The 19,916-nt window shown below is 39.9% G+C and overlaps 1 protein-coding gene across 2 annotated transcripts; it reads left to right on the top strand.

Annotated features, from left to right (window-relative positions):
- The first annotated feature begins 6,154 nt into the window (after positions 1-6,154).
- LOC129734871 (uncharacterized) lies at positions 6,155-9,383 on the top strand. 2 transcript variants are annotated; one of them, XM_055700222.1, is made up of 2 exons: positions 6,155-6,524; positions 7,889-8,242. In XM_055700222.1, the coding sequence occupies exons 1-2, from the start codon at positions 6,216-6,218 to the stop codon at positions 7,994-7,996; spliced, it is 417 nt and encodes a 138-aa protein (XP_055556197.1). In that variant the 5' UTR covers positions 6,155-6,215; the 3' UTR covers positions 7,997-8,242. The 2 variants fall into 2 exon arrangements, with proteins under 2 accessions (XP_055556197.1, XP_055556196.1); XM_055700221.1 differs by having other exon boundaries at positions 6,277-6,524; positions 7,889-9,383.
- The last annotated feature ends 10,533 nt before the right edge of the window (positions 9,384-19,916 follow it).

Below are 19,916 nucleotides of genomic sequence, written 5' to 3'. Positions count from 1 at the left end.
GTTGAGGATTTTCTATGAAGTGAAACATCTAACCTGGGAGAGATTAAGAGACCTGTCTCAGAATATACATCAGATAAGGCAGATCTTCAGGAACAGGCCCACCTCAAAATATCCTATAGTTAAATTTTGAGGATGAAAGGGCAATAACTCACTTTAAAACCCAAATACAAATCAGTCAATGGAAGAGAAATGAAGCCAGACTTTTACTTCTGAAGTAATGCATTGGATGAAAATAGAAATTGTCTCCATCTTACTGCTTTCTGTGATGATTGATCCAATAAACTTGTTCTAGATCAGTTTCTGGACTGAGTTTGAGAACTCAGTAAATAGATGGATGGGTACCTATTTCAAGAATCTTCTCAGAATTTAAGTGACAAGCTGCCTAATAGCATCAGAACTCAAATGTTTGCACACATTCCCAGGACAAGTATTTGAGCTGAGTAAGAAACTTTACTGGCAAAATCTTAGATGTTTTGGGAATTTATATGTTGTCAGACTTAGATGGCAGTTGAAGGTCCCAAATAGAACAAAAAGATTCAAATTTTGCAGGTCCTTCTCTGATGCTGTACCTGCTCAGTTTATAATTACAATAAAGATTGGATTGGTTTTTTTTCCCAGACACTATTATTGCAAATTCAAGCTGGTGTCTGAAAGTAAAGCTGAGCACTTTCCATTTAGTGCCTCTTCATAGAATCACAGAATGGTTTCAGTTGGATGGGACCTTAAAGATCATCTAGTACCAATCCCCTGCCATGGGCAGGAATACCTTCCACTAGAACAGGTTGCTCAAAGCCTCATCCAACCTGGCCTTGAACACTTCCAGGGAGGGGGCATCCACAACTTCTCTGGGCAACCTGTTCCAGTGCCTCACCATCCTCACAGTAAAGAATTGCTTCCTAATATCTAATCTAAATCTACCCTCTTTTAGATTAAAACCATTACCCCTTCTCCTATTGCTACATGCCCTTGTAAAAAGTCCCTCTCCAGCTTTCTTGCAGGCTCCCTTTAGGTACTGAAAGGCTGATATAAGGTCTCCCTGGAACCTTCTTTTCTCCAGGCTGAACCACCCCAACTCTCTCAGCCTTTCTTCATAAGAGGTGCTCCAGCTCTCTGATCATCTTTGTGTCCTTCCTCTGGACTCATTCGAAGAAGTCTATGTCCTTATGTTGGGGGCTCCAGAGCTGAACCTAGTACTCCAGGTGGGGTCTCACAAGAGCGGAGTAGAGGGAGAGAATCACCTCCCTCAACCGGCTGGCCATGCTTCTTTTGATGCAGCCCAGGATTCAGTTGGCTTTCTGGGCTGAAAGTGCACATTGTTGGGCCATGTTGACCTTTCTGTACACCAGCACCTCCAAGTCCTTCTCCTCAGGGCTGCTATCAATCTATTCTCCATCCAGACCATGTTGATACTGGGGGTTGCCCTGACACAGGTGCAGGACCTTACACTTGGCCTTGTTGAGCTTCATGAGGTTCGTTTGGGCCTACCTCTGAAGCCTGTCAAGGTCCCTCTGGATGGCATCCCTTCCCCCCAGCATGCCAACCGCACCACACAGCTTGGTGTCATCAGCAAACTTGCTGAGGGTTCACTCAATCCTACTGTCCACGTTGCTACAAAGATGTTGAACTGCACTGATCCCAGTACAGACCCATGAGGAATGCCACTCGTCATTGATATCCATTTGGACATTGAGCCATTGACCGCAACTCTGAGTGCATCCATCCAGCCAATTACTTATCCACCAAGTGGTCCACCCATCAAACTCATGTCTCTCCAGTTTAAAGACAAGGATGTCATGTGGGACAGTGTCAAATGCTTTGCACAAGTCCAGGTAGATGACATCAGTTGCTCTTCCCTGATCCATCAACACTGTAACCTCGTTGTAGAAGGCCACCAAATTTGTCAGGCATGACTTGCTCTTAGTGAAGCCATGTTGGCTGTCACCAATCACCTCCTTATTTTCCATGTGCCTTAAAATAGTTTCCAGTAGGATCTGCTCCATGATCTTGCCAGACACCAAGGTGAGACTGACCGGCCTGTAGCTCCCTAGGTCTTCCTTATTTCCCTTTTTAAAAATGGGGGTTATGTTTCAACTTTTCCAGTCCATGGGAATTTCACCAGACTGCCACAACTTCTCAAATATGATGGATAGTGGCTTAGCCACTTCATCCACCAGTTCCCTCAGGACCTGTAGATGCATCTCATCAGGTCCCATGGACTTGTGCACCTTCAGGATCCTTAGATTCTCCTTCTCATACAGTGGGTGGTTCTTCACTCTTCTAGTTCCTTCCTGTCCTGGTTTCAGCTGGGATGGAGTTAATTATCTTCTTAGGAGCTGGTACAGTGCTGTGTTTTGGCTTTGATGTGAGAACAATGTTGATAACACACTGATGGTTTTAGTTGTTACTGGGTAATGTTTATACTAAGTCAAGGACTTTTCAATTTCTCAGGCCTTGCTAGCTAGAAGGCTGGAGGGGCACAAGGAATTGGGAGAGGACACAGCTGAGACAGATGACCCAAACTAGCCAAAGAGGTATCCCATACCATGGGACATCATGCTTGCTATATATATACCTGGGGGGTTAGCCAAGGCAGGCAGATCATTGCTCAGGGTGGTGAGCAGTTGCATTGTGTATCATGTGTTTCTTTCTTCCTTTCCCTCTGGATTTTATTCTTTCCCTCCCCCTTTTCATTATAACTGTTATTGTCATCATTGTTATTATTGTTCTTTCATTTTTATTCTATTCCAATCATTAAATTGTTCTTATCTCAACCCTCAAGTTTTACAATCTTTTCCAACTCTTCTCCCCATCCCTCTGGGTGAGGGTGTTACCGATTTGTTAATAAGTTAAGATTGATTGATTTTATTTGATTAATTAATTGATTTTATAAAATCATTTAATAGAATTAAAATGTAGAAGGATAAGGGAAAAATTTTTTATAGGAAACTTGCAGCTACGCAGTAAGAGTTGTTATGGAATCTTTTGTACGTCTTGTACCAAGGCTAGAAGAAGGGCCTGGAACTATTGTAATAACTCTAGGGTTGAAAGGTTCCATTGTATTTAACCAGTCTTCTGTACGCAGAGGTGTATTGAAATGTCAGAATATGAGATTAATGGGAACTGGGGAGAGTCGACTGGAACAGCTTGTAGGTACCTGCCAAGAAACCGTGAACTTTAGTAAAAGGTAATTCCGGCAGGGGGAGATCGCGACCACCGACTCATATACCACCTACCCAAATCGTACCCCAGACCCATTTCTAGACCTTTCTAAGCTCTACTGCGCAGAATCGGATATAGGAGGAGAATATGTTAATGATTTATGGGAAATATCATGGTTATGCATGAATACTTAATGAATATGCATGAATAAGTTCTATATATGGAATCTGATTTTGGGACCTGGTGTGCGTTGATCATGACAGGACTCGCTCACGCACCCGGCCGTCAATAAAGAAGTGTCTGCTTATCTACATCACATTGGTGTCGATAAGTTCTTCATTCCGAGATTTCGGTAACAGTTTTGGCGACCCAGATGGGACCTCGCTGAAGGAGACCGGAGGAGTCGGGGACCTGATTGGTTCCAGCCGGCACTGAGGATTTCTCGGGGATACCCATCAATCCCTGATCCATAAGGCTCTTTGCGACGTTCCCTGGATTTTTGGGTAAGACACTTCTTTTTTTTAATTGTAGTAAGTAAGTGCACTAGAGGAAGTGGGTAGGAGTCCCACTATAATAAGTGTATGGTAAGGAGTGGGATGGAGTCCCACCAGTGGGTTGGAGTCCCACTGAGTAAGTCTACCTGTCAGACGCGGTGAAAGAGCTGTGCAGGGTAGGACTAGGAGTCTGCCCGTAAGACATAAGCGAAAGCTATTGCAGGGTTGGACTAAAAGGATCCTTGTGGAAGTGGAAGCCTAGGCGTCTGCCCGTAAGACATAAGCGAAAGCTATTGCAGGGTTGGACAAAAGTGTAGACAAGAGAAACTATGTGCTATAGTGTTCTCTAAGGTAGTGCCTCTAACACGAAGTTAGAAGTTTTTTGGTGTTCTTTGTTGTCTTGTGAGTTTGTGTATTAAGAAGAAAAATAAGAGGTATAATATTGTGTTATATGTTTGTTTAAAGTAACTGTGGGAAAGTGTGAGTGTGGCTGTAAGGGTGAGACGTGTAATTGAGAACGAAAGCGAGTGTGGAGTGTGGATCCGCGGATCGGAGTGACAGAGTTGAATGATTGTGTATTGTACTGTGAGTAATTACACCATGGCAACTAAGTTAACTCGGTTGTTTAAAAGTAAAAGCATGGGTAATCTTGCTGTAAATGACAAAATCCCGAAAAATTCTTTGTTGGGATGTTTATTGGCACATTGGGGAAATTTACAGGATGATCTGCAAAAGAGCCAGATGATTGAGTATTGTAATAATTGGTGGCCTTTGTATATATTGGATGATCAGGAAAAGTGGCCCACGAATGGGACACTGAATTATAACACTATTTTGCAGTTAATGCTGTATTGTAAAAGAGAAGGGAAATGGAATGAAATGCCATATGTGGATTTGTTCTTTTACTTGAGACAAAGAAAGGATTGGCAGGATGAATGTAAGCTAACTATTAGAGATAATTTGGTAATAGCTATAACTTCTGATAATAAGAAAGTGGAAAAAAATGTTGTTTAAATTGTGAGGTTGGGAGTGGATACAGGAGCAACATTTTTTTATTAAATACCTGTAAAGGAAAAACTGGAACAAAAACAGGCCATTCCTGCAACCCCTGGATTTGAAATTTGGAAATAAGATAATTACATATGAATTTTTGTATGTACCAGAATGTCCGATACCCTTCTTAGGAAGAGATTTGTTATCCAAATTAAATGCACGGATTGTTTTTGACGAAGGAGAACTTTTCTTGAAAATACCTGAGTCAAAAACGGGAGAAATCCTGATGATACAAGAAAAGGTAAAGGAACAAGAAATTCCACCGGAGGTGGATTTGGCAGTGATCCCTACTGTATGGGAAACAAATATTCCTGGTAAATTGAAACTAGCAGAACCTGTTAAAATAGATTTGAAGGAAGGCGCAGGATCAGTGAGAATTAAACAATATCCAATCAAACCGGAAGTGAGACAGGAATTGAAGAAATTGATTGATAAATTTTTGGAGTATAAAATTTTGGAAGAATGTGAATCTGAGTATAATACTCCTATTTTACCAGTCAGAAAACCTTCGGGTGAATATAGACTGGTACAAGACTTGAGAGCAGTAAATCAAATAGTTAAGGATATTTATCCTGTAGTAGCAAACCCTTATATATTGTTATCAGCATTGAGGGAGAATTATCAGTGGTTTACAGTGCTTGATTTAAAGGATGCTTTCTTTTGTATACCTTTGGAAAAGGAAACCAGAAAACTGTTTGCTTTTGAATGGGAAAATCCTCAAACCAGGCAAAAGATGCAGCTGACATGGACTAGATTACCCCAAGGATTTAAAAACAGTCCAACTATTTTTGGAAATCAATTAGCAAAGGAATTTGAAATCTGGAAACAGGCCAAACGAAGATCTGGACATTTATTTTTACAATATGTGGATCATATACTGATTGCTATAGAAGAAAGATTTATTTGTATACAGGTGACTATTGACCTCTTGAATTTCCTGGGACTAAATGGGTATAAGGTATCCAGGAAGAAAGCCCAAATAGCCTGCCAGACTGTGATATAGCTCGGCTTTGAGATTTAAAAGGACAACGACAATTAGGAAAAAATCTCAAAGAAGCTATTTGTGGTATACCTGAGCCGAGAAATGTTCATGAACTCAGAGCATTTTTGAGAATGACTGGGTGGTGTCGCCTTTGGATCATGAACTATGGGCTAATAGCTAAACCGCTGTACGAGGCCCAAAAGAACTCTCCCTTTGTATGGGGCCCAAAACAACAAAAGGCTTTTGTAGAGTTAAAACGTGCCTTAATGTCTGCACCTGCCTTGGGACTGCCGGATCTAACCAAAGATTTCATGCTGTTTGTACATGAAAGACAACACCTTGCACTGGGCGTGTTAACTCAGAAGATAGGAAGCTGGAAACGACCAGTCGGATATTTCTCTAAACAACTGGACACAGTGAGTAAAGGGTGGCCAAACTGCCTTCGAGCAGTGGCCGCAATAGTGATGCTCATACAAGAAGCTTGGAAATTGACTTTGGGAAGAACAATAACAGTCTATGTTCCACACATGGTGATAACTGTCCTAGAACAGAAAGGGGGACATTGGCTGTCCCCCAGCCGAATGATGAAATACCAGATAGTATTGACTGAACAAGATGATGTGATTCTAAAGACAACTAACCTGGTAAATCCTGCAGTGTTTTTAAGTTCCATACAGGAAGAAGGACGACTGGAACATGATTGCTTGGCTACCATCGAGTATGTTTATTCCAGTCGTGAAGATCTGAAGGATGTGCCATTGGAGCGACCAGATTGGGAACTGTATACTGATGGAAGCAGCTTTATGGAACAAGGAGTCCGATACGCCGGATATGCGGTAACAACAGAGACTACAGTTATAGAAGCAGGAGCATTGGCGAGTACCACATCAGCCCAAAAGGCAGAACTCATCGCTTTAATTCGAGCCTTAGAAATAAGCAAAGGCAAGAGAGTAAATATCTGGACTGATTCAAAATATGCCTTTGGGGGAGTGCATGTCCATGGAGCTTTGTGGAAAGAGAGGGGGTTATTGTCCTCTCAAGGATTAAGCATTAAGCATCGAACAGAAATTTTACAATTATTGCAAGCAGTTCAAAAGCCAGATCAAGTAGCAATCATGCACTGTAAGGCACACCAGATTGGGAATACAAAAATAATACCTGGGAATAATTTAGCTGATAGGACTGCAAAAAGGGTAGCAAAGAAACAAGCATTGCAAATGGCAATAATTCCTTCTAAAACAGTAACCCTTCCTAGGGAAAAACCGAGATATTCAGAGGAAGATGACAAATTGGGTCAGTTATTAAATGCTAAGAAAAACTTAGCTGGATGGTGGATAACTCCTAACGGACAAGTAGTAATTCCACCTCTTTTGATGAGAGAGATAATTCAAATGAGACACCAAGAATGTCACTGGGGGGCAGAAGCCTTAGTAACATCTTTACGAAAGCAAGTAATATCAGTTAAGATGTTAGGAATAGCTAAAATGGTAACTGCAAAGTGTGAAGTATGTTTGAAAAAATAATCCAGTGATTAAGAAAAAGGTTCAAATGGGTAGGCTGAAGTCTGGTACAGAACCTGGAGATTATTGGCAAGTAGATTTTTCAGAGTTGCCTAGATACAATGGGTACCGGTACATCCTGGTAGGGGTTGATACTTTTACAGGATGGCCAGAAGCCCTTCCCTGTCGCACCACACAAGCAAAAAGAGGTTGTGAAGTGGTTATTACAAGAAATAATTCCAAGATTTGGAGTTCCTATTGGAAATCCTCTGTAGAGGTCCACACTTTGTTGCTGAAGTAGTCCAAAGTGTTAGCAAAGTATTGGGTATTAATTGGGATTTGCATGCGTCTTGGAGACCACAATTTAGTGGAAAACTGGAGATGATGAATCAAACTTTGAAACGACAAATAAGTAAAATTTGTCAAGAAACCAGTCTAAAGTGGCCTCAGGCACTTTCATTGGCATTATTATGAATCAGGGTACAGCCAAAGAGTGGAACCTCAGTCAGTCCTTATGAATTATTATATGGAAAACCATATGAGTCTCTAGAACCAAATCTAAACATACATGTAAAAGGAAAATGGCTGTGATTTGGAGTGTAGTAATTTGAAATAGACCTTTACCCCTGGAAAATTCAGTGCATGATTTCCAACCAGGAGACTATGTCTATGTGAAGACTTGGACCTCCGAACCTTTGCAGGAGCACTGGAGAGGACCCTTCCAGATACTGCTAACCACTTTTACAGCTATCAAAATTGCAGAATCGGATGCTTGGATACATTATACTCGAGTGAAGAAAGCACCGTGAAGAAAGCATCTACTCCGTGGAAGACTGTGAAACGTAACTCAGAGACTTAAAAATTGACTTTGAAACATGTTTAATTTTGCATATCAGGTTATGATTGGTTTTTGGATTTTCTTTTGGTTGGTAGTGTTGGTGGGATCATGGGCTGACTTGGTGGACAGGAACAAAAGACAAATAGAAACAGAACAAGTGATTGACATTCCCAAACAAATGGCTGAGGAAAATTTGATGGTAGGATTGATTAAAGAATTTGCCAATTTACAAAACATCACGCAGATCACTGCTTGTTTGCCAATACCGAAGGCAGTAGGTGAATCTATTCCATGGGGAATTTTAACTATGAATTTGACTAACCTGGAACATAAAAATGAAACCAATTATTGTGAACAGAGGCCAGTGACTCAATGGTATGAGCAAGTGAAAGTCACTAGAAAACAGTGGAAAACTCCAGGTAGTCTGGCGGATTGTGAAAAATTGTTAAATTATGTTTTTACCAAAATAGGGAGATTTAAGACTGTGGGATGGTGTTCTTATGATGAACAATTTAAAATCAACGTGAGCAAAAGTGTTATGGAATGGAAGTGTAACAAAACTGGCCAGAGCACCCAGTTAGTAGACCAGTGGGACTCTATATGGTCTATGTCCATATTTTCCCATTTTCAGTATATAGCAAGAATTTCTTGGTGTTTTACCTGGGATGGAAAGGTTTTTTCAGTATTACCCTGGGTAGATGATAGGTCAACTACATCGGGAGAGAAGGAAAATAAAATAGTGCCATGGTGGAAATGTGAAAAAGTGTATGATCGTAGTAATGCAGACTTAGTAATTCAAAGAATTCCTCCGTTGGCTGCTGCTTTGAAATATGGTTGTTTTTGTCGAGGTCTTAAGAATACTCTCAATTTAACCAGCGCCTTTACAGTCAGAAGAGGAACTTTGTTTAGTTGTAGAAAATCTACTATTCGAAGTCCAGGACATTTAGTTTGGGCATTAAGTGATGGAACCTGGACAACACATTTACCATTAGATGGTAAGGTGAAACAAATTACTTTAGGCATGCCAACATTGTGTCCAATTTGAAAGAAATCACCATTTAAAGGATCCTTAGAGAATTTAGAATTGAAACAAATAAAGAGATCAGGGATAAATGATGATATTTGGAATGAACCATCTACAGGAGTGAAAATTGGCTGGGCACTGGAATCACTTTTAAATCCTATAGCTTCATATAGAAACAGAGCATGGCTCTATCATTTAACTGGTCAAGTGGAAAAATTGGCAAACGTTACCAAGAAGGGGTTTAAGGAATTGAATATACAACTACAGGCAACTTCCAGAATGACTTTACAAAATAGAATGGCGCTAGATATGCTCCTACTTAAAGAACATGGAGTGTGTGGATATCTCAAGGATAAACTGGACCACTGTTGCATCCACATTCCAAATGTCACTCAGGATGTGGAACATGATCTAGACCTATTGGGAAAAATTGAAAAAGAAACTGAAACAGTTCAAAAGGATATGTCAAAAGATTGGCTTGGGAAAATTTTTAACAAACTGGGATGGAATTTGAGCTCTTGGATACAATCTATAATTAAGACTTTGTATCTGTTACTAGTTGTCTTTTTGATGAGCATGCTAGTATATGCATGTCTGAAGAAACAGTTTACCAATAGAATTGCAGTGAGTCGTATGATTATGAGAGAAGTACCAACTATTTCACCAAGACATGATCCATTACCCAAATATGTTGAAACAAAAGATATATGAATAATGTGAAAGTATTGAAATAATGATTTTCAACACTTTCAAAGGGGGGAAATGTTACCGATTAGATAATAAGTTAAGATTGATTGATTTTATTTGATTAATTAATTGATTTTATAAAATCATTTAATAGAATTAAAATGTAGAAGGATAAGGGAAAAAATCTTTATAGGAATCTTGCAGCTACGCAGTAAGAGTTGTTTTGGAATCTTTTGTACGTCTTGTACCAAGGCTAGAAGAAGGGCCTGGAACTATTGTAATAACTCTAGGGTTGAAAGGTTCCATTGTACTTAACCAGTCTTCTGTACGCAGAGGTGTATTGAAATGTCAGAATATGAGATTAATGAGAACTGGGGAGAGTCGACTGGAACAGCTTGTAGGTACCTGTCAAGAAACCGTGAACTTTAGTAAAAGGTAATTCCGACAGGGGGAGATCGCGACCACCGACTCATATACCACCTACCCAAATCGTACCCCAGACCCATTTCTAGTCCTTTCTAAGCTCTACTGCGCAGAATCGGATATAGGAGGAGAATATGTTAATGATTTACGGGAAATATCATGGTTATGCATGAATACTTAATAAATATGTATGAATAAGTTCTATATATGGAATCTGATTTTGGGACCTGGTGTATGTTGATCGTGAGAGGACTCGCTCACGCACCCGGCCGTCAATAAAGAAGTGTCTGCTTATCTACATCACATTGGTGTCGATAAGTTCTTCATTCCGAGATTTCGGTAACAAGGGGGAAATGAGTGAGTGGCTGTGTGGTACTTAATTACCAGCTAGGGTTAAACCACGATGCTGCCTTTGCCTTCTGCGACTTGGGTGGTGTTGCTGGAGCCCTTGCCAGCAAATCTGAGGCAAAAAAGTCAATGAGTACCTCAGCCTTCTCTTAACCATGTACCTTCAGTATTTATATATTGTATGTGCAGTACTCTTCACCATGGTGTAATTTATTATTGTATGTTGGGGGTCATCTTATATTTGAGATGTTAGAAGCCCTTAAATACAAGAAAAAAAATAATACAAACATGTTGTTGGGAGAGGGGTCCGCCGGAGTCAAGAAATTACTCAATATGAGTTATGCGTCTTGCTCATCTTTATCGGCTTCTTACACTTCTTATATAGCCTCAATACACAAGCACGTTCCCAAAGCAAACATATAATTGGTTATTAGCCCCTAAGCGCGCGCTGTTCTCACACCACTAATTATCATGATTAGAACAAGCATTCTATCCATGCAGCTATTTGCGTTAGCTATGTTTTAGCCTTGTGGTTTGTTACTCCCTTTATTCCCATTCCGCTCCCTATCTCCCTTGGCCTTGCACCTGTCTTCCCTAACAGCTGCAGCTTGTTACAGCCATGGCCTGTTAGTACAACAAAGTTACTTGGTCTCAGGATTCAAGAATAGATCAAGGCCACTTTCTTGTTAACTTCAGCACAATTCTAATTCCAGGCCTATTCTTATTCCAGGCCTGGATTGTGCAGATCTTTAGGGATTCTATGGCCACGCTTCTGCAGCCATTCCTCTACAATTCCCCCTTTTTTCTTTTGCACAAGCCAGGCCTGACTGGTTATGTTAAAAACTACTCTCTTTAAACAAGAAAAAGCACAGCTAAAAACTACAAGCATTACAATAATGATTATTACAAAGCGTATTCCTTCCATCAATAACGTCTTTAACCAACCTGTTATCCCCAGTCCTCTCAACCATTCATCAAAGGGATTATCATCCACAAGAATATGCTTCATGTTTCCCTGAAGTTGTGACAACTTCCTGTGCATCAATATGGAATGATCAGAAGGGTTCATACAACACATCCCTTCAAAATCCTCACAACCGTGTCCATGTGCTAACAACAAAAAATCTATTGCAGCTCTAGTTTTTAATGTAGCATGCCTAACACTATCTACATCAAGCAATAAGGAACTTAGAATCTGCGATGTAAGATTAAATTGTTTCTCTCCCCAGCACGCTAACCTTCATATATTCTTAGCATTTAATGCAGCCATTGCTCCTGGCATAAATATCGAGGCTAAGACATTTGTTGTTACAGACTGCAGATCGACTCGGTCATTAAATGTTTCATCAAAGGTGCGCAGTGCCCTCCGTGATCTATGAGATTGTGGAGTCATTTTCAATAAGTCTTTCATATGTGGAGCAAACAAAGTCAAACGCCCTAAATAACATGGTCCACCAACAGGATACAACGGAATCCCTGGCCACGCTCTGTCCCCACATATCAAAAAGACTCCCGGTGGACACTGATAACCCCCTGATACATCTATATGGAAACCCCCGGTTTTCAATTCACCCCAAATAGGTGAACCGGTTAGATTTTGAAACCCTGTATAAAACCCCCATTCACCTTGATGTGTTAGCCAGAACTACCACAGGTCACCAAACCAAATTACTCCAGTGCCATTCACGGGTTGAAGTGGTGATGACATGTGGGTACAGTCTGCCATACCAGTTGCAGTAACATTAACACATTCAACAGGTACAACGCTAGCCAATAGGTCTAACTCCTGCAAAGGTAAATGATGTGGCTGATATAAATTCGCATAAACCGTCTTCTGCCACGCTGCATTACGCATAGAAGGCCAAACATATTGCCCATTTGGACTCATACATGTACCATTCTGATTGGAAGTCAGATCCACTGTTTTAACATTCCAAAAACCATCAAATTTTGTTACATTCTCTTGCAGGGGAATACCAATTAAACAAGTTCTAAAGGGGTTGTCTGCCTGTTGCAGACATAAACAAAAGTCTGTTACTCCCATGATATTTGCCCATGTCACCCATATGTTTGTCAAAGGCAAGATGTCTAAGGCAAAAATACTTTGGCCCATGGGTAAAAACTTTCATCAAGACCGTAAACCAAGTCCACCACTCAAACATGCTTACTCTTGTAATTGCCAAATTTTTTATTCTTTTTTTATTTTTTTTTCACATTCCACCCCACAAATCTGTGCTTTCACAGATTCTGATGATGTACACTGTCTCCAATCAGCATGGTATTACACTAGTCGTATGTTTTCTCTTGCTTCATGCCCGGTTACTAATCAAACTCATACACTCTTTACACCATTTACATTTATGCTTTGGCTTACAGAACCGTTTTACCCCACATAGCATACATTGGCATAATACCCGCGGGTTACATCCCTTACAACATAGACAGACAATTTATTCTGTGTGCTCGCTCTGAGTCTTCTCTTCCGTCTTCTGATCTTAACATACAGGTCGCACAAACTTGCTAGGGACCCATATAGGTCCTTTATCTGTGGAGATAAAAAATAACCTCTACCGATAAAGAACACCGGATTAGGTCCTTCCCATACGCCTGAAGCCATATTTTTATACAGAACATTTAAACCAGGAACTGTAGTTTTTTGGTTCCCTCGCGCTGTTTGGTGATGTATAACAACAGGTGGTCCCTCTCTATCCTCCGTAAGGGAGAGAGAGTTTAAGGTAAACAACACCTTAGTCAACCGTTTAGTTACATCTATGTTCTGCCATACTTTCTGTCTCTGAAGCAAATCCTTCAGGGTATGGTTTGCCCTTTCAACAACTGCTTGCCCCATTGGGGAGTGAGGAATCCCTTTAACGTGTTTAATTTCCCAAGTTGTCATAAACCTAGCGACTCGTTGACTACTATACGCTGGACCGTTGTCTGTCTTTATTTCTACAGGTACTCCCATGACAGCAAAACAAGACATTAAGCATCTCTCCACATGTAATGCCTTTTCACCGGTTTGTGCAGTGGCCCATATAAAATGAGAATAGGTGTCAATTGTGACATGCACATACTTAAGCTTCCCAAAGTCAGGTACATGTGTTACATCCATTTGCCAAACCTGAAGTGCCTTCAGACCTTTTGGGTTAGTGCCCACCCCTAAACCAGGTCCATGATGACTACATTGAGGACAGGAGCGGACAATACCCTTTGCATCTGCTATGGGTATTTGATACTGTCGATGTAAAGACTTTGCATTCTGATGAAACATCTCATGGCTGTTACGAGCTTCTTCAAACTTATTTGTTGGAGGAGTTATTGCCAGACAGCTGACTGCTTCATCAGCTCTAGCATTACCTTCGCCCAAACCAACGGTCCACTGATGACTTCTAATATGCATAACACAAAATTCATGTTTTCTCTGTCAAATAGTACTACGCAGTTGTATAAACATTTCACCAAGATGTTGGTTCTTTGTCTCTCTCAACAAGGCATCTTCAATGCGCTGTACTACACCAACTACGTACGATGAGTCTGATACTATGTTTACAGGTGTGTCGTTCCAGCGTCCCAATGCCCAACACACTGCTTTCAGTTCTAAGGTTTGAAGGTTGTCCCGTGGTTCACCGGTGATCACTTCTTTCTGCCACTGATTATCGGATTGCCAAACACACGCAGCCTTCTTCATCTTTCGTCCTGCATCTGTAAACACCGTTGGCCCATCAACTGGTCTTTTTGAGCATAACGGTCTCGCAGTCCACTGATAATGTTCTAACATCTTCCAGAGAGGTCCTTTTGGCCGGTTGTTGTGTATATCACCTGTATAGCCCATCAAGGCTTCCTGTATGGCTGTTGAATGTCTCAGGAACCATTCATAATCATCACCACGGACTGGAATACTGATATCTACCGGTTCAGTCCCATCAATTTCAACAATCCTGTCTCTTCCTTTTCTCACCAAGGCCGCTACTGCTTCAGGGTGACTTAAAATACCATGTCTGGGTTGCAATGGCAAAAACAACCACTCTAAAATGATCGCCGTATTTTCCCCCTTTTTCTTTTGCCATTGCAAAATAAGGGCAAAAGGTGAAGTGGCAGCATTACAAACCAAAAAAGATAACGGATGATTCGCTATTCGGCGACCACACCAGCCAGTCTGAATCTTGCGGGACACAACTTCCAGGGCAGCCCGCTGTTCTGGTGAATAAGTTCGAGGACTGTTGGCTTTGGTGCCATGCAACCAGGATCGGAACGGTTGCAAATCATCATTAGTGAGGCTTTTTGCATGTCATCAGGGTGTAAGGGAATCGTAAATAAACAGTCTTTCAAGTCTATCACAACAATTTGCCAATTCTGAGGGATCATCATAGGAGTTGGAAGACCAGGTTGTAACACTCCCATTGCTAAAATCTGATCATTAACCTTCTGTAAATCATGTCCCAGTTATGTGCACCAAGATTGAATCTAGTGCAATCTGAAATCATTCCATTCAGAAAATTGTCCTAGAGATTTTCAGCTAATTCTCTGAAGAGACAAAAATGCAATAAGATTAATTTAATTAAGGAAGAGTATGATGCTCACATGCAGAGATTGTTTCATTTAGTATACAGCCAAGAAGACACTTGCATTTTGGGGTGTTGCATTAAAGGGGATGGAGTAATTCAGCAGGATACCCCTGCCTCCCTGCCTTCCAACTCTCCTCACTGAGGTGAGAGTTTGGGTGCAGCTCGGTTTCAATCCTAGGTGATGTCCAATTTACCACTATCCGACCAGTTGCCTTTAATATGTATATTAAACTACCACGGGTTTGGATACACTGATAGCAGTCTGCACTGCCAGTCCAGTTGTACTCATGAACTAACACGGCCACACTCTAGGGTACGGTCGCGTTTAATGAGAAACTGCGATGACCAGCTACTTAACAGTGCAGTTTTATTAGCAACAGATATACAGGTTCTTGGATTGCCGGTGATAGTGACTGTTTGCAAAAAGGCACGTGCAAATAAAAGGTTATAAAGTCTAAAACACATGAAAAAGTTACGACAATACAGCCTGGCTACCAATATTAAAAAGTAACTCTCTAGAGATATTTCTAAGTCTCCCAAAGAAGCACTTAATTTAAGTCTCACCCAAGGCGTCCCAAGGGGGGGAGAAGCAAGGCTCAGCCCGTCGGCCGATCCCAGGAGTCCGTCTCAGTGGTGTCTTCCCTTAACTTATTCTCGGTGGTGTCTTCCCCACTTGTCCCCTCATTCATTCACTTTTTATACTTCTCTTTACTCTCAGATGGAGCTTGAGTGACCCTAGTCATACATGCCTTTATTATGATCGGTGCAAAGTTATCTTGCTTTCATTTAAAGATACAATTCATTTTAAATTACTGCACATGCTCCTGAGCGGGGGATTCACTCTTTGGGGGGGCCATTTGAGTAGGAGGTCACGATCTCCCACTACCACAATTATTTTACCCTAGCATCCTTGAATTTTATCTCTTCAGCAGTTTGTTTTCTTTTAGCAGTTAGCACGTCCTTGAAGTGCTGAGCGGGCCTAGTTCCCGACCTTCTCTCGCAGATAATGAGGCTCTTGCTTGGTCTTCACCACAGTTGTTGGCCCAGCAACAGACATCTCATATATTTTGCAGCCACTATGCAGCTTATCAGCTGTATGGTACCATTGCATTCCCAGTCCTGCAGGGAGCACAGCAGAGCCTGACTGTGTTGTCCCCACTCCACTCCACCCTCCACTGCTCCTCTAGGATAGCAGGTTGTGTTGCTTAGGGAACTGTGGTGATGTAGATTTTGTGCATGACAACTGTCCTGAAGGTGATAGCTGTATTTTACCCTAAAAAGCTTTCTGTAATACTACGCTTCTATTAGGATCATTTTTGCTCTAATTCTCCCCCTCAAGGTGATTTTCCCATATGGGGGTTAACTGATATTTTTTTTGTTCATGTAGCAAGTCTTTTTCTCCATGACTGACATAGGCAGACATTACTAAAATGAACAAGAACTGGGGACAAAGCAGGCAGAGATGCTAACAAAGATCTACTCAGTCTCCTTTCAAATTGAATATTAAATCATATCCAGAATCTTACTTTCTACATACTTTCAGTAATGTTATAAAACAAAGGCAAAGGAAGAGAAAAAAAATGCTGAAAAAAAAAAGATCTGATAACTAGAAAGGTGTAGACTGATTTTGGACACCAGTAGTGACTGCTGTGGTACTGATTATAATCAACTTTTCTGGAAATCTAATGGTGCCAGAAGAATTAATCTAATAACACTTGGCCTTATTTACTGCAAAACCTAAGAAAAAGATTGGTTTTAAATTAATATGTTTAATGCCTTTTTCAGCAAAGATTTTTCAAATATCAGAAAATAAGGACCTGCATAACAGGCAAGTATCTGTAGATACTTATTGGAGAGGCACTTGCAGGCGTCTCACGTACCCAGACATGAGTCAGTCAAGTGCAGACTGAATGGATCAACTTATTTGGTGAAAAGGCCTTCATGTCAAAATAAAATGTGTGTATCTTTTTCTTCAAGTAGATACATGCAGGGGAACAGGCCACATGCAAGAATTACAAAAACAGATATAAGAAATAAGAGAAAATTTTTACACATTCTGACACATTCACTTAGGGTCTTTTTCCCATCCCTGGGAAAAAGATTTTTAAAAACCAGCAACAAAAACCCCACTTTAAAAGCAGTGCTCATAGACCAGAAGAAGATTGGCTTCAGCATGAAAAAACAAGAGCCATACTAAATCATTTATAAAGAGGCAATTTTTATATCATTTTCCTTACAAACACAAAACTAACAAAAGATCAGACAATAATCATAATACAGCAAATATTTTTAGCCAGTGAGTAGGCACCAAATGGATTAATCTATTTTTAACCTAAAATTTATTTTGGCATTACTTATGAACTAGAAAGACTTAAAAATTCAATTTAAAAAGTCTTTGTAACTGCAATAACCCTACTGGAGTGGCTAAAGGTACTCACATTATACAGTATAACATAAGAGATTATAAAGGGGAACATGCAATACCACTTCTGAAGAATCTCTTGTATGACCAAAACCACAGATAAATTATCTGTCTTGAATTTTGTCATTCAGAATTATGCACAGCTTATTTCATAAAGAATGGTTATTTGAGAATATTCAATATTGTCAAACCTTCAGCACATATTTGCCTCTGTTTCTGATATAATGCCATAGAAGTTATTCTCTTCAAAGCATCATACGAAGCACCTAACCTAGCACCTGTCTTAGTTGCTCTGAATGAAGCTTTAAAGGTATCTTGTATTCTCTCCACTGTATTTATGATAAGATGAGCTATACACTTCAGTTTAATTTTTCAAGTAGGAAATAGTAATATTCCTCCTTTTTTTCCAATGAGATTATTCACATAGGAAGGTGCCAAACATCAAGAGAAAAAGCGGTCAACATATAATCTTTTGCTAGCTCTACACAGTAACATTACATTTGAAAAATCAGGTTATGGCCACATGGGGAAAAATTTACAAAAGTATTCTTATATCAAATTGCCTCTGGGTCAGCACTTAATGTAATTTACCTTGGGAAAGATATAGAGTTCCTTTAACCTAATTTTCTATTTGGGAAGTGCAGTAAAACAGCCCTGCTGGAACTGGTGCATTAAAGAGTAGAAGAAAATAGCAGAGAAGCAATGAAAGAGAGTACAAAATAGAATTCTTCCATTCAGACAGCATAAGAAATTTTACTGTATTTGGTGCTGGCATTGCTGGGTCTTATATTACAAGGAATTCAGTGTGATCAAATAAAAATAATGGCAGAATTAGTTGTATTTTAGGCACTTTGCAAGTCTCAATATGAATAAAACCAAAGCATTTTTGTCACATTTTCTAAATAAGTACTAAGATAAGAAAGCTCCAAGGTCTACCTACCAGAAACATGTTCTGTTTTCTTAAAACAAATGCAAAGTCTTACTCTCAGATTTTTCTGAGTAACATTTTTTCTACAGAAATTTCATTAAGGCTTTAACTTCACAATGTAAACCATAGCATGGTGCATCATATGAATGGCAGTTAGTGACCAAATTATGTCTCCTGATGGCAATCTAAGAGATAAAATTAGTTTGCATGCACACAGAAAAAAAATATCTGTTTATATATAGTTTAATTAGTTTTGCAAATCTCCCACAAATAACAAAATAATTGGGTTTAAGTTTTGTACATTTTAGTTGTCAAAGCTTGAATTAAAGGAAGATAAAACAATTATAGCAGGCTGTCACTATTCTGATAATGTATAACAGGTTTTTTTTCTGACTGAAACAACACTGCTAGCAATGAATAGCATTGAACTATTTATGTATGCATTTATTTAATGTGACTTCTGCAACTGTCATTTTTTGATAAAAAATAGAAGCCTTCACTGTAAAAGCATTTTTCTTCACTCTTTCTTGAAGAATATTTGTAGATATTTTTTGAAGAAGTGATTTCCTTCATTTCCCTTTTTCACATCCTGTCTTCTTTTCTAAATTCCTGTTGCCTCAGACTTTCCTGAGTGTTGGTCTCATGTTCAGACTCAGGTTTAGACACATGAAAACTAGGTTGCTCCACATAGTTTCAGCTAATCCATTCAGAATAAACAATTCTGACTGCACTTAAACTAAATGAAACTGTTATATCAGGGGTTTTACTATGAGTGGTGGAAGTGTAGTCAGAAAGAAAAGCTAAATCAAGACCTTAATCCTGCTATTGTCATCTCTCTGGACATCTTTTATAAAACTGACTTTGCAAACAAGATTTCCAAGTCATAGTTTATGATGGTTTTCATAGTCAAATACCATTAACACTTTTAAGATGCCAGGATGCAATCATGACACACAGGACAGAAATTACTAAAATTATTAATAAATATAGCAATAGCCTTGGGTCTACTGTCCAACTTAGAGCAGTAAGGACAGGTATTTGTGTTCACCAAGCCTATCCATTGCAAACGTTTCATGAAATACTTTTCAATCTAAAAGATTAATAGTACTATACAGAACTTTGTGGTGTACAAGGCATGGACTTTGCAAGGGTTGTGAAGCAAACACATTTATTGTTAGTTAGTTACAGCTTTTATAAGTTCATACTCTGTATGCACACTGCTAAAAGCTTTATTATTGGTCAAACTCTATTGTCCACATGCCCAGCCGCTGTTCACTATAGGCTACTCTCTGCTGTTCATGCTGTTTCCTTATCTTCTAGAGGTGAGATCACATTCCTCCTTTGTTTCTGTCTCATCCTAGTTTTTCTTCTCATACTCCCTCAAAGTTATCTACCTCTTTGCTGCAGGATCACAGCTGCACATCGTCAAAGCAAGGCCACAGCTGCACATTATCAGTGTCAAAACAATCCACTGTCTCCGTTTCCTACAGAACT

The sequence above is a fragment of the Falco cherrug genome (assembly GCF_023634085.1).
Source record: "Falco cherrug isolate bFalChe1 chromosome W unlocalized genomic scaffold, bFalChe1.pri SUPER_W_unloc_1, whole genome shotgun sequence".
Lineage (NCBI taxonomy): Eukaryota > Metazoa > Chordata > Aves > Falconiformes > Falconidae > Falco > Falco cherrug.
The sequence above is the reverse complement of the archived record's forward strand: the minus strand, read 5'-3'. Positions and strand labels throughout refer to the sequence as shown.